The sequence below is a fragment of the Plectrocnemia conspersa genome, unplaced genomic scaffold, assembly GCF_051122295.1.
Source record: "Plectrocnemia conspersa isolate PC_06_02 unplaced genomic scaffold, ASM5112229v1 ptg000001l, whole genome shotgun sequence".
Lineage (NCBI taxonomy): Eukaryota > Metazoa > Arthropoda > Insecta > Trichoptera > Polycentropodidae > Plectrocnemia > Plectrocnemia conspersa.
The window spans coordinates 13,231,517-13,258,175 of NW_028277165.1; the positions used below are offsets into that span (position 1 = coordinate 13,231,517).

The 26,659-nt window shown below is 30.6% G+C and overlaps 3 protein-coding genes and 1 long non-coding RNA gene across 7 annotated transcripts; 2 read left to right on the forward strand and 2 right to left on the reverse strand.

The window, feature by feature from the left end:
* Positions 1-324: 324 nt before the first annotated feature.
* On the forward strand, positions 325-3,211 carry LOC148238912 (uncharacterized). The gene is made up of 3 exons (XM_088205690.1): positions 325-538; positions 2,679-2,761; positions 2,863-3,211. Exons 1-3 carry the CDS (start codon positions 392-394, stop codon positions 2,978-2,980), a joined length of 348 nt encoding a protein of 115 aa, XP_088061816.1. The 5' UTR covers positions 325-391; the 3' UTR covers positions 2,981-3,211.
* Positions 3,204-4,088, reverse strand: LOC148238913 (U6 snRNA-associated Sm-like protein LSm6). The gene is made up of 2 exons (XM_088205809.1): positions 3,953-4,088; positions 3,204-3,445 (listed from the first exon to the last, which is right to left on the reverse strand). Exons 1-2 carry the CDS (start codon positions 4,071-4,073, stop codon positions 3,297-3,299), a joined length of 270 nt encoding a protein of 89 aa, XP_088061935.1. The 5' UTR covers positions 4,074-4,088; the 3' UTR covers positions 3,204-3,296.
* A 1,446-nt stretch (positions 4,089-5,534) lies between these two features.
* On the reverse strand, positions 5,535-9,507 carry LOC148238914 (GATA zinc finger domain-containing protein 1-like). Its single transcript, XM_088205932.1, has 3 exons — positions 9,073-9,507; positions 8,813-8,999; positions 5,535-6,335 (listed from the first exon to the last, which is right to left on the reverse strand). Exons 1-3 carry the CDS (start codon positions 9,481-9,483, stop codon positions 6,163-6,165), a joined length of 771 nt encoding a protein of 256 aa, XP_088062058.1. The 5' UTR covers positions 9,484-9,507; the 3' UTR covers positions 5,535-6,162.
* Positions 9,508-9,696: 189 nt separating this feature from the next.
* LOC148238915 (uncharacterized) lies at positions 9,697-11,204 on the forward strand. Of its 4 annotated transcripts, none has more exons than XR_015812744.1 (6): positions 9,697-9,781; positions 10,252-10,376; positions 10,442-10,498; positions 10,568-10,671; positions 10,736-10,857; positions 10,936-11,204. It is a non-coding gene; the product is annotated as an uncharacterized LOC148238915 (long non-coding RNA). The 4 variants fall into 4 exon arrangements; XR_015812756.1 differs by having other exon boundaries at positions 9,713-9,880; positions 10,723-10,857; XR_015812737.1 differs by having other exon boundaries at positions 9,713-9,880.
* Positions 11,205-26,659: the final 15,455 nt, after the last annotated feature.

Sequence of the window (26,659 nt, forward strand, 5' to 3'; positions counted from 1 at the left end):
TAGTTATCTTTTATTAAACAATGTATTATTGGATTGAAATTTGACTTTTTTATTTATTTAACACGTATTTCTGTATCTTACTGAATGATTATTTTATAAACAAATGTGTTTTGTTACAAGATATATTTATCGAAAGTTATCAAAAACGTAAAATTATCGATTTGAAACTTGTGTACCGCGTAGCGAGATATTTCACGATCATTTTTGAAGATTTGTTTTTAATCTTTATTTGAACGTTTCATGGCAGGATTAAAGAAAGGTTTTTGTTAAAATATTAAAATTGTTTGATGGCATCTTAAATAATTTTCGGATCTGTTATTTTTTAGGACAAACTTTATTCCATGATAATTAGTTTATTTGATGGTTGCATATATTTAAAAATGCTTAACTAATGTTAAGGATCAGCAAAATAATAAGGAGAAAATTGAAAACACCTGACTTCCCCTCCATTGATATTCAACCTGTTCGACTGCAAGCGAACGTCAGTGTTGAGACACTCGACGTCGACGCGATCATGGCGGTCATTCGTTTTCTCTTAGTAAGTTGTTTAAAATAAACATATATTTTGATATTTTCTTCCCTATTCCGTAAAAAATCTACGTGATCATGTTTTATAGATTTTTTAAGATTCATACAAAGTACGAGTAACGCATATTTTGCACTCAAAAGTGCACATTAACTGTGAAAAGTGCGCTTAACTGGTTTTTTGTTCTTTGACCTTTTTAGCGTTTTAATTGCGGCCATCGATTTTCGGTAATGGTTTTCGGTAATACAGCTTACTTTCAACAAGGTCAACAAAATTTCTAAAATTTTACGCAATTTCAATGGCTCTTTTTACATAACTATGAATAAAAGCGATAGAGCGTGGAAAATTATTCAGATTCGATTGTAACACTTTTATGTAACGTTTGAATTCGATGGATTTCCGTAGATTGAAATCACATACCGGAATCATAACATAGTGCACTGTGATTATTGCAAAACTATTTTTTGTTAATATTATTAATATGGTTTTTGTGAAGTCATTCTCACTTTTTGTGACCATTTTAAATGTAATTATTGGTTGTTGTCCGTTCATGGTGACGCGACCAAGCGCGCGTACTAAGTTTAACTTTCCTCGCAATTTTATTTCGCAATCGTGAATTCATTCACGGTCGTTGCCTACGGTATGAATCTACAAATAAAGAATGACCGGCCGAAATTGTCTTTTTAATTATCAGTCAAAATCGAACTGAATTTATACGTTGCAAATGTAGATGACGATGGAGTAAAAATATAATGAAATTAAATAACAATTGTTATTTGTACGTTTATTTATTAAAAATAGTGATTTCACGATAAAAATTAAAACTTTTTTTTTTAATTTTAATGTCAGAAATATCCCGTTTTTCACACAGAACGGACCAATTACATAAACATATTACGCAAAAGATGGAAGGGTAGATAGTTCCTTCTTGTAGTCTTGATCTCATCTCTATTGATGCAGATTTTCTAGCTGCGTCGTCTTCGACTCGATTGTGTATCTTAATTTATTTCTGTTTTTCCGTCGCTTGTTGTTTACTCGTTTCGTGAAGGTGCAGTCTCAGGATGTCTCGATGGAGTCGTTCTTCGGAGGATACCTTAAACGAGGTGAAGTCTTCGATGGGGACGACCGGCTAAGGACGAGAGCTTGGCGACAAGTTGAGGGCTTAAAGAAGCCCTGCTGCAAGGCCAAGAAAATGGGGAATGCACTATACTCTGCTTTGGCCGACGACCCGATATAAGCTGTTGCTCTCTTTAGCGCCTGATGAAAGAGAGGGTACCTCGAAAGCACTCAGAAAAGTGTGATAAGCAAACGATTTCTATCTTTTATATAGGTCTTATCACGCATGTTTATCTCTCTCGAAAAGTCGTTCAAAGTGGTCATAGGAAACATCGTCTTGTTTAGCGTACGGTAGCCAAAAGATAATCTTTTTTTTTCAACCAAAGTTGCCCATTGTGAGAATTTTTAATCTTGGTTTACGAATAAATATTGTTTTATGTTTAATTACACTTTTTATAAAATATGTGATTTGACATTGTCTTATCATTTAACATGTTTAAGAGTTGTTAATTTGTTTAAAAAATGGGGTTTACATTTAAAAAATGGTTAACTATAAATAATGATACCAAATGAGCGATTAACACATGATTATGAACATTTGTCGAAATATAAAATATCATATATTATACATTTTGTGGTTTACGTTGAAGTTTTCTACACATCTCATTAATTTTAACAATTTTAAGTCGTGTTTTTATATGCAAGCTTTCGTATTATGAACATTTGTCGAAATATAAAATATCATATATTATACATTTTGTGGTTTACGTTGAAGTTTTCTACACATCTCATTAATTTTAACAATTTTAAGTCGTGTTTTTATATGCAAGCTTTCGTATTTAAATACCTTTGTATGTTTAAAATACCCATTTTATTTTTATCTCTCGAATTTTTTATAATATCCAAAAACTCACCTGACTCTTTGAACAGAATTGGACAGGCATCCAGAATTTCTAATGAGCGTTATTTAATTACAAAACTCAATATAAATAATCAGTAAGCTTTGTACCGTTGTCTCAATTTTCTCGTGAAAAATAAAAATATGAATATGGAATTAATTAAAAAGTTATTAAAGCAGTATTTATTTTACTTTCAGACGCTATTATTCCTTCTTTATATCACAGTACCGACTCTAGCAACAATAACACCGAGAGCACCAAATTTTCAATATTTCGAAAGGTAAATAATTATAAATTAAAATAAGATACATGTAATATTCTTACAATAAAATTACTCATATAGTATATAATCAATAATATTGTGATGTAAATATTTTTCAGACCAAAATACAGATATCCATACTATGATGAAAATGGCAAAGGAAAACTTCTGTATGGATATGGTGGTCCAGAATTGTATCAATACAAGACATATTCGCCTTTGGAAGGAATTCATTAAATCAAAATTTATCAAATAGTATTTATTATTGTAACATATTGATACGGACAAATCTTCAAATTAGTATTAATTTTATAAGCAAGACCATTGAAGATTAACGATTATTACCGTATATTTAAATTGAATGTAGATAATAATAATGAGATATTGAATTAAATATTCATAAAAATATGAGAATTATAGTTTTAAATATAAGCTTATTATTATAAAAAATACAGCTCTATACTTTAATTTGTGTTATTTATTTTTATAAAATTAAATATTTACATGTTGGGATTTAACATGATGAGAAAATTAAAATTATTTATAAATTAAATCAAACACGTCGTCTTTGAGTGCTGATGTACAGAACGTTGTTTCCTCGTATAAAAGCATCTCCGTATTTGTTCTTCAGTTGTCCATTGGCATATTCTTCAGTTTGTTCCAATGCTATGTTCATATAGCCATCCAAACAAGCGAGTACACCTATAAAAATCAATATGTTAGTTAAAAATGACAAATATAATTAGTTAATTTATACTAAATATTGTGTTTCAATTTATGAGTATAACTTAAATAAAAAGTATTCTTAATATACATTCATGAATTAATCTATTTTAAAATTGTAAATTTACACGTACCGTCAATTCAACTTAATCCATCAAGTATTGATATTTTGGTCCAATTATGAGTTTCGTTAATAAATGTAAAACGTGCAAATATATTCTTTAACAGATTTTAATATAAAATATTTGTCATTAAATAGTATGTTAATGTCACTTTTAATTGGGTGCGGGGTGATACTAAAGTGGCCTCAATATCTGTTTCAATAATTAATTCCAGGTAAAATGCTATTTTTTACCGTAAAATATAAAGATCTACTATACTATTTAACAATACCGGTCGGAAAAAATTGAGGTTATGTATATCGTATAGTTGTTTACTAGAATAAATATATATTTTATATCATAGTTAACCTTAATTTAGACTTACCACGATAATCCACGCCACTATTGAGCTTCACGACGACGGGACGTCCGTGAATTTGCTGGATGAAAGTTGACAGAGCTTCTTTACGGCTCATTTTGGCAATAACAATAAAAATGTCGGACATGTATATCTATATTTATATACGTATAATTCTTTCAATAGCAAAAATACCCATTTATTTTTTTATTTAAAACTTGATTATTATTTATTTGCTAGAACTATTTGACTTTACGTCTCTTCGCGGATATTCATGCTTTTTGTTACTAGCTTTAATAATTTAGTAGGGCTACAAATATACTTTTATAAGTAGGTAGTAGCTGGCTATTATTTTTGACTATTTTACATTACTTTCTTCGTCTAAAAAAGTACCCGATCATTATAATTTCTATTAAAATTTTAATTATTATATAATAAATTATGTCACAGGTTTAGAGGGGGGCTAGCAAAATTGTGACAGTGTGAAACAAACAGGAGACTGGCTCAATGAAATCTTGTAACATAAGGAGGGGGGTAAAAAATTCTTGTGACAACATTTTAGAAAGCACCATAAGTGAAAATCTATTATTATTGAAATTCAAGTTTTTTTAATAATTAAATAAACAATTATTTATTGTGGCCGAGCGAAAAGTTTAATTACAAATTCTTAAACTAAAATTAATTTTAATTTAGGCAAATATAAATTCTTTAATATTATTAGCCATTTACGTAGAATTTATTATAATTTCTTTAATTCTACATCTCTATATTTTAATTAAACCATTTAAATATTACTATTAAAATTAAAAAAAAATCATATTTAAAATTATTAAATTTATATGTAAGCAATATATAATTAAAATTAAAAGATTCTTATAATTTATAATTGATGAAATCACTGATTCAAGAAATAACTATCGTTTATGTGGCCCCGTAAGCTAAAACAAGTCGGAGAGCGCTATTCTAGGTCACTGGTCTCCAAACTATTTTAAGAGGAGTGGATATCTAACTTCTTCTATTTCATTAATACAGTTTAAAATTAATTAAAGAATTATAAAGTTTTAAAAAATCATGTCAGTCAAAGTAGCAATTTTTAATATTTAGTGACTTTAAAATAAGAAGGATTTTATAGATATTATAAAACAATAGCATATGCAGCATTATTTGTGTAATATTTTCAGTGTGTATGTGTCGAACAGAAAGGAGTGACTTAAAATAAATTAATATACAAAGTAAAATATGTATGTAAGCATAATAATTATATTTCTATCAAGTTGTCGTTGTCATCATTAACTCTTTCCTCAATATTGGTAGAGTAAGAAAAATTACTATTTTGGCATAATAATACAACTTGGTGAAAGTTGTAAATTTTCAGAAAACATTTATTAATATTTTTAATTATTAAAAGATTGCAAAGATATCGATCGTTGAAAATAAATAGTAGCAAAATTTATGTATTTGCAATTCAATGTGAGAAATTAAATTCTCATAGCCATTTTATATTATTCTCAGCAGTTTTAAATTTTTTATATTATCTGCTATGCGTTTATTGATTCCATTCCATTCTTTATTAACTGTACATAATACTATTAAATAAAAAGGCAGATTATATAATAGTGAATATTTTATTCGTAAACACTAATGATATTTGGTAAAAATTAAAATAAAATACAATATATAAAAGCCGTAAGCGAGAATTTTATCAAAAATGCTTAATATATAATAACAAATAAGTATACAAAACAAAACTAATCCAAACTAACTAAATACACAGAATCCATATTTTTTCAACTAAGCTAAAATAAACCAGTAATATAATTATTATATATTCTTTTGCTATAATTTTAATTCAGTAATAAAAATATTTATCTATACAATAATGAATTCAAAATTGTATTAATTCATATACCCAAAATTTTTAATTTGGTCAAATGTTAACCCACGAACCCTTTAAAATAAAATTAATCGTGAATATATTGCTACAGATATAAAAGAAAATCAACAAAATAGTTACAAAGTAGACTTTTAAAATTGACTAGCTTACTTCGATCGATCGGAAACAATAAATTGGAATGCATGCTTTTTAACTTATTTTGAAAATCTTTGGTATTTATTGGCTATTTTCGAACAATACGATCATAATTTTTGTTTTAAAAAATATGAATATAATATTAAACGGAAAAAAATATAAATGGTTCATAAAGGGTCAAACAACACGGCTATCGTTTTTTAATATATTATGATTTGTCGACTGGCTCCATCGACCACCACACAAAGCCACTGACTGCCTTGGAGATCATTTCGGCCTCGACAGGCGGATACGGATTGTTGTTGCTCTTATAATATTCGGAAGGTGCATGCATGACAAATTCCATGTACTCTAATTTACGAGGCAGATCTTCCTCTGGACCTGAAAATTAATTAAAAATAAACATAAATAAATTTAACCCTACTAGTTGATAAAAATGTTGCATATTTGTAAAATTGGGATTACACTGACATTCAAATAGAAGTATAAATGGCAACATGTACTGAAAAAATATATGTGAAAAGGTTTCCTTATTTGTATCTGAATTTTATATTTTTAGGGAAAATTAAATGATAGCATATAAAGATATGATGGGGGCTCAGATGATTACCGACCTTCATTAGAAGAATAATATAAGTACGTAACTCTTGGTATTACAATTTTGTTATTGTTCCTGAAATTGCCTATCGCAGTGACGTTCGACCCGTAGCTTGCGAGGCTATTTAAGGTGCAGCGAGTAACATTTTGAAAATGTGTCAGAAAGGTATACCGTTTACGGGTAACACGAACACTTATAAATGACAAAGTTTTTATATATTTTTGGTCATAGTTGGTATTTTAGATAAAAGTAATCAACTCCTCTAAGCGAGAGGAATCCATTGCACGATTCGTCAATGTTATTCAGCTCTTGCCAGTGATTCTTCCAGCTCCTCTGCAGGAGGGATTTGGTTCGTTGATAAAAATTTATAATTACCATGTTTTGGAGACAATGAATTCAGGGGTGCGTTTTATAATCAATGGCATCTAAAAAATGTTAGCCGCTTGGAAACGACAGTGAAGTGCTCGTTTATGAAACGCTGTACCATGAATGCCCTCGATGGGCGGAAGATCGCAGTAAACAATTAATAGGAAAACGGTGAGAATAACTGCTCCGAGTGAAAACGTGACCCGGAAGTTATTCTAAAATGGAAAGCAACACCTGAAGAAATTTTATTCTATATTAAAGGAAAGTACATACTTAATTAACATTAGTCAAAAGTTTTGACTAAATTTTCAAATCTGTTAAAATTATTGTATCAATGATCATGTACAAGTGTTTTATTTTATTTAAAAAATAACAAATCTTTATTAGCATTTTATCAGGTAGTCTTTGTGTTTTTTAATGTGCAGGTTAATTTGATTCGAAAAATAATGTATTTGTGGAAGCAATAAATTCTTTAGTGTTGTTTTTTGTATCCTTTTTTGTAAAATATTTTTTTAAAGCAAAAAAACTATTTCGAGGATTTGAATAGATGATAGTCCTTTGGAGAAATGTCCGAAGAATACAATGGGTGATAAAGGGTTTCCAAGGAAATTCATCGATTTTTTCTATCGTTTTCTTCTTTACATGGGGGCGAGAGGTGTTTTTGGTTTAAAATTACGCTTCTTTGATTTATAAGAGGTCTTAATGGTTAGTCGCTTTAAAACGAACTAGCCGAGCGCATTGTCTGCCTATAATTAAATTACTCAAAATGAATTATGGTTTTAGGTCGCATGTTAAAGTAAAGTTCTCACCACTTCTCATCTTCAGTAACAATTCGACTCTAAAATAAATATTTCTGTTCTAGAATTATTGGCATATTGAGATTTTTGACCCCATATTCACAAATTAACACATTTTCTAATTTTAAAAAATGTTTGTGAACTGATGTAGGCGATACGTTGAGCTATTGTGCTAGCTTCTGTATCGTTAATCTCATACTTGTTTTGATGGCAGCCCTAATATCTTCACTAATAACCCCTTAAAATGTATATATTCAATGGCAAAATTCCCAGAACAAAATTTTCAGAACCACATTTGACAGTTTCTAAATTTAATGGCATCCTTGCCCATTGCATTTTAGATGTTTTTAACTGCTAATGGCACATTATGACCCAGTTGAAACTCATTAAGCATAATAAAGCTTAATTGAGATTATTTTATCTCCACTGCCATTGTTGATTTAGGGTTGAAAATATTAAAAGAAAAAACATCCCGTTACTAAATAGCATCATTGATATGACTACCATCAACAAACACTGAAAGAATACCGAAATTATCGTTAATTTATAAAAAGTTATATATTTTTGCAGATGTAAGAAAAAGACTGCATAGACTTGAGGAACAAGCTGACCAACTTCAGTCGTTTGCGAGTTCAGCTAATGTGAGATAAATTAAATTTATTATTCAGTCGACGCTTTGAAAAAGAAAGTTGTAATATTTTATGGCTCGTATTTTTCGGGTGAGAATTTCTAAGGAAGAATAATTTTTTCAATTAGTATTTATATTATATGATCTGTATTTTAACCTCAAGGGCAGTTTTATGTTGACAGATGGCCATTATCAAGGTGTTAAATGGATTCGTTTAGTTATTGGTAGGGTGTTTAATGTTCTGACCAATGCGTGCTAACACCTAACCTGTCTAACAGTTTTGGTGCTCGCGATATATTTTATAAGATATAACTAAAATAAATGATATTTTAAATGTTTTGATATTTATTTTGATCCCAAGCTGTTGCCATAGTTTTTGCTGGTATAGGTTTATATGATAATAACCGAACCCCTTTAAATATATGGCATGAATAATATTGAAATAAAGAGGGAATTGACATTAATTTACCGATGATATAAGTGGGCGGATCGAAGCCTCGATTCGGCGGAGGGCTAGCTTTCGTCGGCAAGAGCCACGTGATAACAGCGCTCTTCTCGCAATACTGGTCCGTTACGAAGCCTCGTATCTGTGCATAGTAGATATCTTCTTCCTCGTCGATCATTGAGACTATATCTCCGACTTGCATATACATGCCCTGAAATGAGCGGTGTTATTTATTTATTAAGTAAATATTTATTTAATAAGTGCGAATAGGTATGGGCAAGTACGTTGTGAAACACGGTGTCCGAAGTGACCACCGTAGCGGTGGCCGTCGGAGCTTTGAGAGGAGTGCGCTTGAACAGAGAGCGTCTGCCGCGGCCTCTCGCGGGGGCGCTCTTCGGAGGGTTCGGCGTCGACGAGGTGGAGGCGGAGGCGGCGGCTGCGGCGGCTCCGGTGCGGGCGCGCGTCCAGCGATTGCCGCCCTTTTTGGTCGACCTGGCGGGAGCCGGACTCTGCTCTTCCGGCTTCTCTTTCGCGTCTTCGGACTCGTCCCTGACTTCCTCCGGATTGGCCGGCCCGGCGCCGCCGACGCCGCCGTCCATCAGGTAGCACTCATGACATAACTTTCCGCCCTCGATCGACCTCCACAATAGGGATTGGGTCGAGTCGCACTGGACGCACACGGGATTCTTCGGCATTTCGACGCTAACAATTCTGACAATGCATACGACGCGGCGTTCGCGTGCGCGTGCGTGCGTTCGCAAATCGCAAATTTTTACATTTTTATTTATGTGTATATCATTTTTGAGCGATGATTTTGTTTTGATATTGTTTTTTTTTAAACTAAAATAATATTAAATTCTGAAAAGGTTTTCACTCCATATATATATCTGCCATGCTCAACAATTCATGGTATTAGGTCCAACTATTGCTATGAACGATTTTAACGTAACTGTCAACTTGACGCTGAGTTTCAATGGCTTTTTATCAAAACCGGTATAATATTTGCATTTAAATTTAGATTTTGTTATGGCCAAAAGTTGGCGGCACTATTCTCGCCACTGGCAATCTTCCGGGCGTCCGTTTGGTAAACATGTAAACAACTTTAATATCGCAACAAAATATTACATACATATTTGATCATGGAGTCAGACACACACAGAGACATTTTCACATGCCCATATGGAGTTTTGGTTCAATTCGTATGGGACAATGCACACCTGTTGAGGTGATTTGTGTCTGTTATGTTATCTTGTTTTCGTGTTTTTACTTATATGTGTATGAGTGTACTTTTTAATTTACTTTATTTAATGTTGCTTACGCTCTGTTAAAATATACACAATATTATATATTTTAGATTAATAAAAAAAAGGCTTGGAACAGCTAAAACCACAAACAAATTACAAATAACGACTCTCTATGTATATATTATGTCTAATGTTATTTATATATGTAATGTTTCATAGATACATTGAATTGGCCAGAAAGCGACATATTAAAGTTGTTAAAACTATTAGAGGAACAAATACCTTACTTAATACCTGACCGCTTAACTTTTAAGCCGCACGTAAATAAACTTCCATAGGAGAAGGTAATATTTAGATAATGTACTATACTTGTTTTTGGCGCTCATTTGTATATATTACTTGCTTTTAGATTACTTTTGACAATTACACTGAAGATTGTAAAAATATGTGTCGGAGTAAAGCGTCTGTAAGCTTTTTTTAGACTGTTTCTTAGATTATCGAAATATTCTATTGCATTTTAATTATTTTTTTTTAGAATTCTCTTCCCGATAAACCCAAAAAACCATTGGATGCGATTCAAATATATATATCAAAGAATAACAGCCATTTGTACGAAGGCAAAATCCTGATGCATTATTTGTGGGTAGTCCTATCTACTTTAATCTAACTAACTTCGATGTTAATCAAAAGCTTAAACTTACAGAATGAGATCTTCTCTAAAATTATAAGTGCATATAAAGCCCTTTCGGTGGAAGAAAAGAATGAATATATAAAACGATCCCGATTAATGAAGGAAGAGTATTTGATTAAACTGAAAACGTTTTTGTTAGTGTAAAATATGTATTTTTATTTATTATTATTAATCATATTACATACAATCTTACGATTTATATATGTTAATAGAAAGCAATATCCAGATGAGGGGACATTGGCATAAAAAATTGCTATTTTAGAAAAATGTGTGCAATTTCTAAAAGCTTCGGTGATTGAAGTTCCAGTGAATGTAACTAAAGCAAAAAACCGAAAGTTACATACATATCATAGATATAGATTTACGTGCATAGAAAATATATTTACAGAAAATTTACATAGAAAATATAAGTTGTAAGTAAAAATACTAAATTTTTAGTCATATATGTATTTCTAAAAATATACAAAAAATATTAAACAAACAATCAACTTCCTTTTGTACCCAATCAACTGAAGCGGTCGTGTTTACGCTTCTATTTTGTAGTTTTCGGCGGGTCCGGTTGACGATTTGCGGTAGGACGTTTGTACAGCGAACTGTACAAAGTGTCCCTTGCGAAATCTTCCAGAAAGTTCTTGGCGCGTTTTGACGATGATCCTTCGACAGTCGTCGATATTAATCCTCGAGCGCGTGTCCTGGAGATAGTTGCTCAGACAGGAGGCGAGGTGTAGAATCCGAGTTTAAAAGTCGAGCGAAGATGAGATTGGAGCGGCGAGTTGTAGTCCAGTGAGTGTTGCAGAGTCGGAATTCCGGAGTCGAATGAATATGTGAACTTTTGGCCCTGCCTTATATTCCCGGTCGGATGCGCAAAAGTATCCCCAATCCGCGCGTTGCTTGCGGCCGCGGAGATGCGGCGTCATTGTACGGCACCGCTTAGTTCGGGTGCAAGGCTCAGCGGGACTTCACTTTCGCGTATGCTGCGTCCCGGACCGCCATACAACCAAAATCCTCTTCACACATCAGATACATTATTTAATCATTATGTCAATCCTAGGTATAATTGTAGATATTGCAATTCTCTAATTGAATGTGATTTCTATTTTTCTTTATTGTTGACACCATTTTTGAGAATGTTTGTTCACAAAGATAGGTTGTTTGGAATGGCATCCCTTCCACTCAATTCTATATATTCCTTATAACCCATTTTGATCCAAAAAACATCCAATAATTCATTCTGAAATATTTTTTTAAAAGTTAATTTGCACGATAATATAATCAATGCAATTTCCTGAGTTAATGTCCTGAGATATTAAGTTGTCTCGCTTGTTCGTAAAGCGGTAATGCTAGTTTCAAGGTATTTCGTCTAGATCACATCCGGCGATAAATGTAAATATTTCGGCCCATTTAGCACAAAATAAATAATATATAATATCACAATAGCAGGTTGTTAACGCCTACATTCGATGTATTAGTTTAGTGTGCGTGTTTTTTGGATAAAAAGTGGAAGCTGTAGTGTACGCTGGTCTATAGAATATCATCACGATACTACATAAATATTATTAAATATTATTAATGAGATCGTTAATCTGCCCAGATTTGGCAATATGGATTATACGACAAAAGAAATAGTCGTGAACATTGATCAATATATTCATCACGCAAATAATTTCGTTTATCTGATTTTATAATGTCAGAAAATGCGGATTCAGCCAAATATGTAGTGTCAATAGAAGACATTAATTTTTGTACCACATTTGTAACGATAAAATATTTATCTTTAGTGTATTTCAAAATATAATCTTTGGATTTTAAATAAAATTATTCTGAAGCAAAATTCAGATTCAATTGGAAATACTCAAAATTAATTCCAATACTAGTTCATTATTAATATTATTCATAATCTTAACATATCTTATAATTTAAGTAATTTGGGCACTGTGATCATAATGTAGTACAATGGAAAAGTGCTTTGTGTATGAATTTCATTAAAAAAAAGATTTCACACTTCACTGGCAAGTATGGTATAAATTTATTCTGAGTAAACTATTGTTTTTCCTGGATGTTTTGCGGCTTTGACATAGCAGTGTATTTCTGGGTAATTCATAGTTTTAAGAAAAATGTCGCAATCTTTACTGTCAATTTAATTTGACGAACCTCATAATGTCAAATTATTTTCAGTACAATTAAGAATATTTAATAAATTATTGCCTTCAATATGATTTTCCATTTTATTTTGAATTTATGAGTTTAAAACTTATATTTAAAGTTCAAATTTGTAATGACGATTTTGCGCACCTCCTGATTTCGCGGCCCTGGGCCGACCCCCTCCCTTCGTTCGCACGGCTTTGTTTCAGATGATCGTAAGTTTGTTGAAAACGCTTTTTAAAAGAGTTTAGTACATTATCTAAAATTACATGGTATAGTTTGATATTTTAACGGTTTAAGACATTCAATACGACTTCCCTAATGACTCACAAAATGGTTTTAAAGTTAAATCTGTTATCCAATAATATTTTCCATTTGCCGTTGATGCTGAAAACATGTATTGGTAGTGTCTAATTGTATGCACGCGGTCACACATACGCTCGCTGACTTGTACTGTATTTCAAAAACGTTTTTGATTTTTTTTTAAATTCATTTTTAAATTATTATTTTAATAACTTTGTATTCTATAAAATTAAACGCGTGACTGCTATAGAGCGCTGCTCCATTTTAGAGCATTCGAACTGCCATCCACCTACCACTCATAAAATACACGTACAGGATGTTTGCTAACACCGAAGTCTCGATACTTATATATAAGCATTAAAACTGCAATTATCTTACAGTATATTCGTGACTTTTATTTAATTAAGTTTTATCCGGATACTATTATTGCCATTGGAATATTTCTCAATCTTTCTGTAACTACAGCTTCCTGTGAGAAAGGCTTAAATCAATTAAAATGAATTAAGATTTATTGAAGGTCGAAAATCGGTAAAAAAACAATTATCCTATATTTATTATTATCGATTGAATATAATATATTTATTATCATTATAATAAAAAAATGCTGAAATAAACACCAGAAAATAACAGTTAGTAATCTTGCATATTTATATTTTAACAATTGTTATTTAGCATTTAAAATTAGATTTAGAGGCTTAAATATGGAACTTTGCACACGAAAAGCTATTAAAATATTGATTTTATTTTTTAACTAATGATTCATTGTGGTTAGTTGTTTATTTAATTTATATTATAAAATCTTCTACACTAATACAACTAAAGTATAAGTACACCATTTGCGTTTATCGCGGGGTGCTTGAATAGACGTTGTTATTAATATGTGCGGTATTCGGAGGTGTATAAATTTTTATTTACACAGAGCAGCTAGACGGTCTATTACACCCTTTACAATTATTCCCAGATTGCGAAGATCTGATGAAATCCGCAGTTTGCCGAGGAAGCACCACGGAATTTTATTGAATTTCACCGGGGTGTTTGCTAACCCCACAGATCCACCGTCAGCCCCCGTCGCCGCCACCGTTCATGTTTGTAACTAACTTTAATGAAAACTCAACTTGGTTCCGATGGTCACGTGGAGTCTTTCTACAAAGCTTTTTTCCCTCTTTGTAATGAATATGCACATATATACATACCTACAACACATATACATATTATATATACATACGTACGTGTGTGAGTGTTTCAACAATACATAAATTAGAGACGGAACCTTATTTAATTAAATTCAATTTAAAACCCAAATTTCGATTAATAATAATAATAAATATATAGATATAATTGCATGATAGAATAGCAACTAATCGTTAAAATTTATCCAAACATCCTTTATCCATTTTTATCAATATCCAGTAGTGTAGGAAAACGCATAGTAGTATCCAGAGTGTATACATTATATACTGGATATGTAAACGTGCATTATACATATATACAACTGGTTTGTGTGGATGTTATTTTAGCAAATCTAAATTCATTAACACCAATCTCAAGGGAATTTACTGAACGAGCGTTTAAATTCTAAAAATCTTAGTTATATTTATTATGAATCAAAAAAATTGCCCTCCCCTATAATAAACTAAAATGACGTATCTGGTTTTGATTGACCTTGATTTGTCTAAGTTTATAAATGTAATTACACGTGTATTGTTTTTCTATTGTACTTGTGAATTATTTATAAATTATGTTTGAAAAAAATGCCAATGCCCTGGGATCTTCTAATATTAAACTATTGCAAATGATAATAATATATTCAGTATATTTAAATATTCTGATCGAAAAATATTATTTTACTTTCCCTAAAACAATTATAGCAAAGGATTAAAAATATTTTTAGCTTCCCTGAATAGTGAAAATAATGATTTGGAATAGGACAACATAAATAATATCACAGTAACCATATATTTTATTTTACTGTACCCTCTTTGGTTGATTGTCATTATATTCTTTGCTCTGTGGTTGCCATACAGTTGTTTTCGCCGCTGTCTTTTTATTCATAAAAATGTAAATTTATTAAACAGCAAAATTTCTCTCTCTCTCTATCTCTCTCAGAACAGGTAATACCTAATTTTGATAATTATTTGATATTCAATGGCATTGTGTCAATTACATATGGCATTAAAGAATGTTCTATGTTTTAAATATTTATATTAATTACATTAAAAATAAAATGTAGGTAGAAAAAAGTTAGGTAGATTTCTGTATATGTATATTGAACAATATGTAAAAAAGTTTTGCGTTATAATTTTTATATTATTTTTTTTTTAATTTTTTCTCCAAGATTTTTCTTAAGCAGAGCTACAATTTTTAAATTATAAATGTAACAATTTAATTTTTAGTCGCTATTTTAAAATTAGATAAATGATCAGGATGGATAAAGAACTTATTGAAAATAGTCACAATATATATAATACTTTATGTCGATATAATCTAAATTACTGCAGTTATCATGTTCTCAAAAAAAATGTTTAATCCCACATAAAAGAAAAAATGAAAATAAATTGTGCTGTAAATAAAACACGTTTTACATAATGCTCTCACAAAACAGAACAACATTTTTATCATCCTGAAGTAATTTTAATTTCAAAGAAACGCGCTGTTCTATAGCCAAATGTCGATCGCGATCCTATAGCCAAACTTTTTTTTTAGTAAAAATATGTTCACTTAACACATTTGTGCCAAATATTATGTACATATAATATTTAGCTTACATACAAATGTGTAGTAAATATGTTCTTCATTTGCTAGTTCTAAATTTAATTAAAAAATTCCAACCGTTTTTAAGCTATGCTAGTGAGATCATTTATAAATAAAGAAAAGTGGAAGTAAGCGATAAAAATTATAGTTAGCACATGCTTCTCTTACTTTATTCATTATATATGACAATTTTAGGTAACATATACAATTATATGTATATGTACACTAAAAATAATATTACACAGAAAAGTTCGTCAGTTGTAGTTATTGTTTTATTTTTTGAAGTAAGCAATGGTGTAAAAATTAAAGTTGTTCTTATCCGACGAGTAAGTACTTAAACGCGTGGAAATAAAATAAAAAAAATATTTAATGTACAAAAGATAAATAGTAATTAATTTGTCAAATATGCTGGTGTTGGTTTCCCACGCTCCATGTCTAGGTCTCGACCAGGTGGTTTCCCACACCATGGATCCGCCAGAGCCTCCACGACCCTCGCACCATCGCCGGTTACAGTATTCCGAGCGCATCAGCCGTGTGTAAGTAGTCGGGCCGGCATTTGCTCCACTCGTGTATTTTTCATCTGCCATTATTAACTTCTTCATCTTTTATTCGACGCTGGAAAATTGCAGAGTCGAGGACTCTATCCGTGTTATCCCGATCGCTACTCCATTTTACTTCGCCGTGATTTATATATATTTATTTTTTATTTATATTGAAAAATTAACGTTGTCACATCGGAGTAGCGTAGCTAACAATTAACTAATTAATAAGTATGTATTATATATACATATGTTTAATAGTAAGGTATAATACTATGGTTCTAAGCACGTTTAGTTACAGTAAAATTCTGTATATAACTTAATACATACAAAACTTATAAAATATAAAGAGGTAAGGAATAAATTTAGAAACTACCCTCACCGATTACAGCAAAAAAGTAAGGAAATAATATGGCAAGAAAAAATACCAGGAGAAAAAGTGCTATAAAAACAATCAAAATTATTAATTCACAGCTCGACAGTTTTGAGATAATGATTTCAATTGAAGCATATTTTTCATATTTATTGAAATTTAACTTTATTGTTGAATTAAAATTACAAATCAATAATAACGAATAATACACAGACGGATATTGACAGTTAAAATAGTTTACATAAGTGAGAAATAAAATTCGATTGATGAGACGTTGATGTCAAGCTGCTGACGGGGAAGAATTTCCGAATGACGTTCTTTAAAAGTCCACTTTAATTTTACGGAGTCCGTTTATTTAAATTGCATTACGTCAGAGGGTAATGTATTTGTTAAATAATTTGAGCAGTCCAAGTTTTTGGTGACATACTTTAATTTTCCTTCCGTTATTTTGGTGCATTATTGATAAACGTACAGCATAAAAAACCACGTTGCATTAATTTTGTAACTTAATAATACCCCACAATATATTAATGGATAATTTTGTTCAAAATATTTTATTTTTTTATTTTCATAGTTCATTTTTGTAAATATCTTATTGTCAGTATTGTTTTGAATTGACAGTTTTATCTTTAGTCTTATTCGTTGCATTGAGGTTAACAATTAACATCGGGCTGAAAGTGAGATTTGGTAATTGGTGCATCTATTTAAAAAAATAAAAAAAATTGTACTATAGTATAACTTTACATTACTTTAAATACAACTTGGTCTAATTTTTTTGCTAGTGCATTTTTTACTAGAAATAAAACATCGACTCTGTTGCGGGAATTGAGCCCATGATTTTGGATTATTCAGAATCCTACGGATTACGTCATTCAGACCCTTGCGGCTTTAGAGTTTCACTTTCAATACGCGAGGAGATGGTTAAGTAGCAGTTATCTGCCAGGATGATTTAAATAAAATGTTGCACTATTTTATTAAAAAACTCGATTTTCGGGTAAGCAAAAAATCCCGAAAGAAAAAACTCTACATTACCACTAGCCCACGCTTTCCGATTTCGCGTGGCATTTGTATTCCAACAGTAGGCTGGCGCTCTTTTCGGTTTTTTTAGCCCCATGTAAAGTTGGGGTATTCAGTTAAAGCGTTATTGGCATTAGCGCGAGCGGGACGAACGCCAAAGAGCCGCACCTACCCTACACACTACGATGGAGGCGGCGGGCGCCCGGGTTTAGGGGGTGGCACAAATAAAGCGCTAGAATAAGTTGGTATATTGCCGCCGAATTTATCGTAGGGGCGGAATGTAAGGGTACAATTTTGACAAAGTGTGAGAATTAACGTGCAAAGACCTCGGCAAACACGGCCACCAAGCCAGGGCCTTTCAGAATTTCGATCACGAGCGCAGGAAGACTTGATAAGCTTTTGATAGCTCTTTTTTATTATTAATGTTTGCACAAGAATCAAACTCCCTTTTAATTTAATGGGTCTCCGTGACCCCGCTCGCGCGCCATGGGGCGTATAAAGTATTTTTTATTACGGGTTATACGCAGATTTAAATCCATAACTGATATATTAATTTATATATTAACTAGCAGATAATGGTCAACACATACAAGGAATTGTTGTGTTTTTTAATTCAACTCATGCATTATTGGATGTATTATATAATGTTCAAATATTAGAACTGGTAGATAATTTTTGTTTTAATACTACTAAGTGTATATGCCAACAACCAATAAGATATTAGGTCAAACAGAATGATTAAAGTTGCCATGCGTTTGTTATTCCTCATTTCTTCCAAGTTCGCTAATATATATTTGACAATGGTATCATTAAAAAATTCAGTAAAAAATCGTAAAAAAGTTTGGCCGCTCTGTAGGTTGACATAATGCTTAGACATTGCACTACTTGTCATAAAATTTCTCTGTCTCTCAAATTATCAATTAATTGAATTAATATTCTATTGAATTTATAATTTATAATTAGAAAAGGTAACATGTTTTTTATATCTGGATGGCATATGTAATTATCAGATTGTTTAAAAATTAAAACTATAAAATATATCAATATTAACCTGAAATTACATGTATGTAAAATTACTTGATTAGTATAAAAACATATAACCAAATAAATACCATTAGTATATTGCACATAAAATTAAATATGTGTAAAATGCAATATTTTTTGTAAAAAAATGTTGTTGCATAAAAAAATCTAGCAAAAAATGTTGGTTTTCCATGACGGTGATATAAAAGTAAGCCGCGTTTGGGGGCGGCTCCGCCCCCAACAGGTCCGCCCATGGCGCCCACTTTATTGAGGACATTTCCACAAATCCGGCCCAATACTCTATTCAATTTCATCTAATCTTTAACGCCAGGGTTGTAGCAATGTTTATGTCAGAATGCCACTTTTTTATTTTGTCATAGAGAAATATTTTTTAAATGTATAATATAGCAATCAAAATAATAAAATATGCATGATAGTACAGGTAGTTTAAAGATATTATTTAGCCATTCGAAAATTGAGATGTGTTTTTAGTTGTATAATGGATATGAAGACTGAATTGTTAAAAAATACGTAAATTAGCAATTATATATTTATTTTTAAACTATAATTTTTCCCAAAAAAACTGTAGTTAATTACAAAACTTGAGCTGAATCATCCTGGTATATCGTCTGTTCAATAGTAGGTAGAATTTGAAAGAATTTGCTACATTTGCTCAATTTGTTGGTACTAGACTTTTTTGCCGTTTTCGAGAAACGCGAGTGTGTTCATTTTAGAGCCATAAAACATGGTCTACTGAATGTTAATTAATAACTAATTTATGACAAAAATGTCAGTTAGCATGGGGTTTATACTGTCTATTTTTTATCTGTTGAAATAATTTTATTTTAGATAAAAAGATAATTAATGACCAACTATATATTTATTATGTAATATATAATTTAAAATAAGAAACATATTCATATGCAATGATATTCACAATAAACTATAATAGTAAGTTGGAAATATTTTATCGATTTTAAAAATTAATTGCATGTAGGCGGGGAAGATTTATTAGTTCGAGATGCGTCCCTCTAGACATGATCTCAAGGTGTACTTATACTCTTTATTGATTTCATTGATATGAATTTAATAAAGGCTGCCTTAGGGGCAGGGTGGCGAGGTGAGTTTGTAGGGGCACTGGGGGTGTGAGCCGCGGGGAGATCACATTTGCGACCCCTAAATACACCGCGGCACTTTTAGGTTTATATAAACCAGTATTTCATATAAAAACAAGCAATAAAAACGTTTTAATTGAAAGTAATAATTGTTCAATATTCCTATGAGATAGCCTATTGGTTTATTTCAGAGGTCTTCAACTTTCCACACCCTTTAGAACACCTCTAGTTTATAATATTCTTCAAGCAACCCTAAAATTAGATTACAATTTAAGACAGTGCCCATTTAAACATTCTTTTGCTTATCACAATCAACAGTGAGGGTAGACTACCTCAGAAAAAAATAATTCCAGACCATTGAAACACTGGTTAAAAAATAAAAAGAAAAATACGCAATAATACTTTATTTTCTATGAAACACGTCAATACAAAACTAATTGATACACACAAATACAAGAGCTAAATAATAAAAAAACACAAAGTTACACAAGTAAAATTAATATAAAAAATCATTAATGACTAGGTTGGACCTGTTTTTTTTATCGCAATGCATATTTATATCTGGAATAATCGTTGTGATTTGCAAAGGAATGTCATCTTATCCATCTAATCTGTTTTTGTATTTAGTTTTTGTTGAAGCACAGGTACTACCCCAAAGTCAAATCTCACATGTCCATACTGGTTTGATAATTGACTTTTACATTAGTAGCTTGTTTTCCAGAGACATCTGAGATCTTCTTCCCATCATCTAGTGCAGTTGAATTCGAAATTGTTTCCTTTTAGTAAAGATATGTTTCCACTAAGTGAGATTTCTGTCCAGATATACTCCCAAGTATTTAACCTCTTCTTTTTGATGTAATATTTGACCATTTATCGATTATTAAAAGAATTATTAAAAAAGGAATGAAAATTATTACAATAATGTTTAACGCCACTCACTAGTTAAAGCATACATTATCTAGGGAAAATATACACGAAAAGCATTGTAAGCTTTAACCAAAACTCAAAGTTAATGCATACATTGTTTAGTCATTGTATATGTACATACGAACATTAGTTTTGTAACTCGACAAACATAATATATTTTAGCATGTTTTACGGAGCATATATGTATATATTTTTGACCGTTACATTTTCGAGTCGCAAATATAAAACGGTTTGGCGAACGGAATCTGATATGTCAATAAGTTGACATGGCGCGGCAATAAAGTCGCAGGCCCGGCCGTGGCGTAGGGCGCATCGGGTAACACTCAAAGGACGGAATGGCAACACTCGACATATCGCGACAAAATCAAAAGCGGAAACAGCAATAAATGCAAATTCCCCTTTGATGCAGCATCCGCGAGTCGATATTGACTATGTGCATAATGGTGATCTGACGTCGCGCCTTCACCTCATATCAAGCGCAGATTATATCCGTTAGCGATTTTTATCGTTATGGCAACACCGACATCTCTTTACTGTTGCGCTTAATGGACGTTTTCACCTATAATGTATAAATAAAAATATAATAAAATAATTACCGTTATGTAAGGAACCATGCACAAACATATATTCCCCTGAGAGATGAGTTGGCTTAGTTTGTATTTTAGATTTAACCTAATGAAAGTTCTAAAACTATAATTTGTCAAGTTGGGTTTGGTTAATTCATACAGGTTAGTTTATGTTTGAACAGAAAAAGGAAGTTTCGCAACTGTCAAATTGAGTTTTATAGACATTTTAGAGCAGAATATAATTCACTGACGCTATCAGTTAAATTATATTTTTCTAGTAGAAATATTATATATATCTACCGGTGAAAATATATTTATACATCACTAGTGAAAATATATATTCTTTGAAAAATACACATTTACTGTAACATTTATACATTGCATATAGAAAAGTTGAAATCATATAATTTTACTAGCACCTGCCAGAAAAATTATATTTTCACTGGTAAAAATATATATCTACCCGTGAAAATGTATTTAGATATGATTTCACTGAAATGACATAATATATTAAAAATATTCTTTCGAGATAAATTCAAGAATGTTTTTTTTATATATTTTTCAGGGTCGTTTTATTAATATTTCGATTACATTTAAATTCACAGTATTTCATTAAATGACATGTATTTCTTTGACTAAATTCTAGAACAGGATGCAAATGTCCCCCCCCCCTTCCCCAAATGACGTCCCAGGTTATAGTGTATCCTTTAAAACTTGACTTTAGGGTGCATAGGTGATGTTTTGTGTTTAAAAAATTTCATTTGTTAATACATATTTTTACGGGTATTTTAGTTGCTACTTATTATTGATTATTATTGATTATCTCAAAAAATAAATTCGTTGGGTTGCCGCTTAATATTTTAAACCCTTATATAAATAAGTCATATTAAGTAAACCATCACCTGGTGATATGTGAAATATAATTTCTAAAAATCAAATGCACGAATTTATTATCATCACATAAATAGATACAATAAAAAAATATTGGTGTTTATACCAAATTTCAGATTGAGAGCAATCGTTATTTACTTCACTAAGCTGGCCCTGTCGCGTCTGATGAAGTATTGCAAGTGTAGGGGCAGCGCACTGGGGGGTGTGGGTTAAGTGGAACGATTACAGCTCGATCCGGCGATGACGATAGGAAGTCGAAGACATTGCGGCCTTTAAATACATAATCATTTCCATACACTTAGCTGCCTCTTTTTAACCTACACTTGATATGGTGGATTAATTTTCCCTTTGTGAGCACAGTCGACCGAATGGATAACGCTAGGACAAATATTCATTACAAAATAACAAACATTTGAGAATTTTATATTTTCAACATTAATAAAATGTACAGTACGACAAATTATAAACGTCAAAATGTTAAAGGATACCTAAACAATTTAAAAAATATTGGCTTTCTAGATTTTATGTTGATTATTTCAACCAAGATTTCACGACCGTTTTTCTTTACCGGCGAGACTGAACTGTTATAAAATAAATAAATATCAGGAACTGTTGTTGACCAACTGTAGTCACGAATATTAAAAAGTGTAAAAATAAACGTTCTTTCAAAAATTTGAAGAACTAACAAGAAAGTGTTAGGAGCGTTTACCTGTTTCTCCCACAAAATGAAAGTTATACGAATAAACAATCTTTCATTTAATGTGTTTTTAATTCAGATAATGTACCTGCAGTACATACACATGACATACAATTTTCAAAATACTCTGTTATTAGTGGGTATTCGGTAAAAATCGAATTTTGACCAATAGAAGAACGCAGAAAACAATTCTCCCTTCTCAGAAGTCAAAAATCCACGTTCCCACTGCGACGGCGCCGACACGATTTTATTGCTTTTGACGTGAATTTTTGACTTCTGAGAAGTGATAATTGTTTTCATAAAACATTTAATTAATCCGATGCAAAATATTTAACTGAGCTCCAAAAGACCTGACTAGAAAATTGCCGGCCAAATGGTAGGGTTATAATCGTGTCCTTCTTCAAATAAATTTTGCAATTTAACCGAACTTCACATTGGCATATAAATCTGACATCGTAGAGTTAACCATGAAAAAAAGTTTTTATTATGAAAACAATTTTTAATAGTGGCAAAGTTAAAACAAATTTTTAGCTTAACTTGGATACCGTGTCACATCTCTTCATTATATCTGATTGATTTACTTAGTTGGTACAGATTTACCCCGCTGTAACACATTGGACTTAGCCTGTCAGGTTAAAACGGAAGATTTAATAAAAATAAAATAAAATCTAAAATATCCATAATTTTTTCTAAAATGTATTTTTGCCATATTTATTTATTAAAAAACAAATCAAATAAATATTTAACTTAATAACTTTTTTGTTGCTGAATTGCATTTGCTAAATCTTTAATATATAATAGGGTTGGTACTTAGTGCACTTCAAGCTTACTCACTTAATCTATCGGTCGTTTTCTTTTTTTGGTTTTGATATTATTTAACGCCGAAAATAAGGTCTCTAAAAGTTTGTAGAGGGAAAAAATGGGTGAAAGTCATCGTTAGATTTTTTAGGGTGCTAAAAGTATCTGGTAATCAGTTTCGAGCACTCTAAATTTCTTGTTCGTAGTAGTACTCTTTTTGATTCTACAAACAATTTATTTTCAGATTATTAAGTTTGAAACTAAATTTGACAAACTCTTGAGCCTAGATCTTATCTTAAAATTCTGAAAGTTGCATTTCCAAATCATCATTTTGCATTCATTGGAAACCATTTAATTACAAAGTACTGAAGATATGTGCATCGTCCGGATACTTAATTATTTTATTGTCTGTTCCAAGCTTCAAACTTGATTAAAAGGTGAAGAATCATTTCATTTAGTACAATTATGCTGACATTCAAGATGAGGTGGAATTATTTATGCGCTTTGGGCCATGTTATGGGATTGCTAATATACATAGATCGTATTCAAAATGTGACTCTGCACGAAATAAAACTTTGGGGGTGGTAAATATTATTGATTATTAGAAGGAAATAAATAATAAATATATTTATAAAATCTCTTTGGATCGTTGTACCTAGGGCCGAATTTATTAAAACGTGCAAGCGAGCAAGCAAAATGACGGGCAAATAAGAAAAGCCGATAATGGCGACCGCGGCCCTGCCATTAATGCTTTACGCTGAGAGGTCTCATATTTTCTATTTATATTTACATCAATTAATAAATTCTTTTTTTTGTCGCTTCGTAATTAAAAAAGGAAGCATGAGCCATTGTATCTAAGTAGATTCTGAAAGTATGATACATATTAGAAATATTTTAATTATTATTTTAAATAGATTATTTATACGTTATATATAAAACTTAATAAAATATTTTATTTTGTATTGAGTAAGTAATGAGCGCTCGAGGAGCATTAACTTGGAAGCGGATACTTGTTCTCTGCTACGTCTAGAATTAATCTCCATTGACAATGGCTGGTGCCATGTCATTGACTGTGGTGTAATATGGATACTTATTCTTCACCAGATCTCGAGATTATAATCAACGCCTATTGTCTTATTTTTTTTGACTATAATATATTTTTTAAAATTGATAATTTAAATGCATCAATATTTCAATTCGATTTTAAAATAGTTATCTATTGAAGTTATTGCATATAACAACGTCAATTTAATAGTAGTAAATAAAAAGGTTAGTATAATAAAAAAAATATATTATAATAGTATCAATAAATAAATTATTGGAAAATGTAATTAATTTATAAAGCATATACAGTATAAAATATTTATCGCAGTTTCTAGATAATGATCTCTTACCTATTTAGCTGGTTATGGTAGATGTTTGTATTGACAAACATCAGCATTTTTAAATTTTTTATTCTATAATTTCTTTTATACACGCATACATAAATTTATTTTATTTTATTTAAATTAACTATTATTGTATTATAATTTAATAAGAAAAAAATGTTTTAATTTATTCTTGATATATTATACATTATGAGATTTTATTCTCTCGCGGTGTTTTTTTATTTAATTTAGTGTGTTCGATAAAGGTATCTATTTCATAATACTAAATGCAATTTATATTGTTAATGGTGATATAACCTTAAATATAAATGCTGCTGAATACTCAAATATTGTATTTTAAAAGAAAGCTTAATTTAAAACCCACCCAATCGTTTATGCCGCGTGAGATTAATATTGTTGTATTTTATGAAATAAGACAGTATGTTATAATTTATATGTAGGTAAGAATGTACTATATTATTTTTGAAAATGTATTTTTTAATGCTTTCTTATTACTGAATTCTCGGTAGTTAGCGTAAATAAATAAATATATAATTATAAAAAAATATATATGTTTATAAATAAATATGTTCAATTAAATACAATAATTTAAATGAATTGTGTCATACATAAAATTAAAAACAGCAACATAAAAATATTTGTAACGAAATGCAGAGTAAAGTGCATTACTAAAGGATTGTTTAATGATTATAATGTTATTTATATTAATTTTGATATCATTGTCTAAAAACGTGTCAGTCAGGCGGTTAAAATATGATTTTTGTTAAATATTGTTTATCATTTTTCAACAGAGAATATATTTTATTATTCTTTCAATAACGCTAATATTCAATAAATATATTTTTCTAATGTTAAACTAGACTAGACTTCAACTACGCGTTATGAACAGATAATTTTATCTTAGATCGTAAAATGAACGACGCATGAACTTTCTAAACCTTGGTTTCATTTTTTAAACAAAATGTTATCGTATTAAGATGTAAGGATACTTTTCAAAATAACTTTAAAAGCCTAAAACCACAAATAAATAAAAGTTTCTTAGATATCTTTATCTGTTTGAGGTTGAAATTAAATTCCTCACATACTTATTTCAGATTTCTTACTAGTAATTGTTTAAAAAAAGTGTTAAAAATAATGTTGTTATTTATTTGATCGCACAGCAAATGATTTTAACGAATATAATAATATTTTTATTCTACAATTATGTTTATAGTTCATATTTGCATTACTTATTAAAAACCCAACATTAGAGATTGTTTCTATGCATTATAAATATTTTTATAATTTTTCTGAATATCGTATAAGTTGTTTCGTATATTTTATGTATGTATGAGAATATTAGTAATTTGCGTGAGTGGTCGAGCATTCCTTTTTAGAACGTAATTTGCGGATAGAGGAAGCCGCTA

What these genes read in the sequence shown, in the direction of transcription:
- LOC148238914 (XM_088205932.1), bottom strand. Translation starts at nt 9,483, where the DNA reads ATGCCGAAGAATCCCGTGTGCGTCCAGTGCGACTCGACCCAATCCCTA. An exon ending in CGGACACCGTGTTTCACAAC is followed by an intron (nt 9,000 to 9,072) that starts GTACTTGCCCAT and finishes CGCTCATTTCAG; the next exon opens with GGCATGTATATGCAAGTCGG. An exon ending in TCCGCCCACTTATATCATCG is followed by an intron (nt 6,336 to 8,812) that starts GTAAATTAATGT and finishes ATTAATTTTCAG; the next exon opens with GTCCAGAGGAAGATCTGCCT.
- LOC148238913 (XM_088205809.1), bottom strand. Translation starts at nt 4,073, where the DNA reads ATGTCCGACATTTTTATTGTTATTGCCAAAATGAGCCGTAAAGAAGCT. An exon ending in TAGTGGCGTGGATTATCGTG is followed by an intron (nt 3,446 to 3,952) that starts GTAAGTCTAAAT and finishes TGATTTTTATAG; the next exon opens with GTGTACTCGCTTGTTTGGAT.
- LOC148238912 (XM_088205690.1), top strand. Translation starts at nt 392, where the DNA reads ATGTTAAGGATCAGCAAAATAATAAGGAGAAAATTGAAAACACCTGAC. An exon ending in CGGTCATTCGTTTTCTCTTA is followed by an intron (nt 539 to 2,678) that starts GTAAGTTGTTTA and finishes TTTTACTTTCAG; the next exon opens with ACGCTATTATTCCTTCTTTA. An exon ending in AATTTTCAATATTTCGAAAG is followed by an intron (nt 2,762 to 2,862) that starts GTAAATAATTAT and finishes AATATTTTTCAG; the next exon opens with ACCAAAATACAGATATCCAT.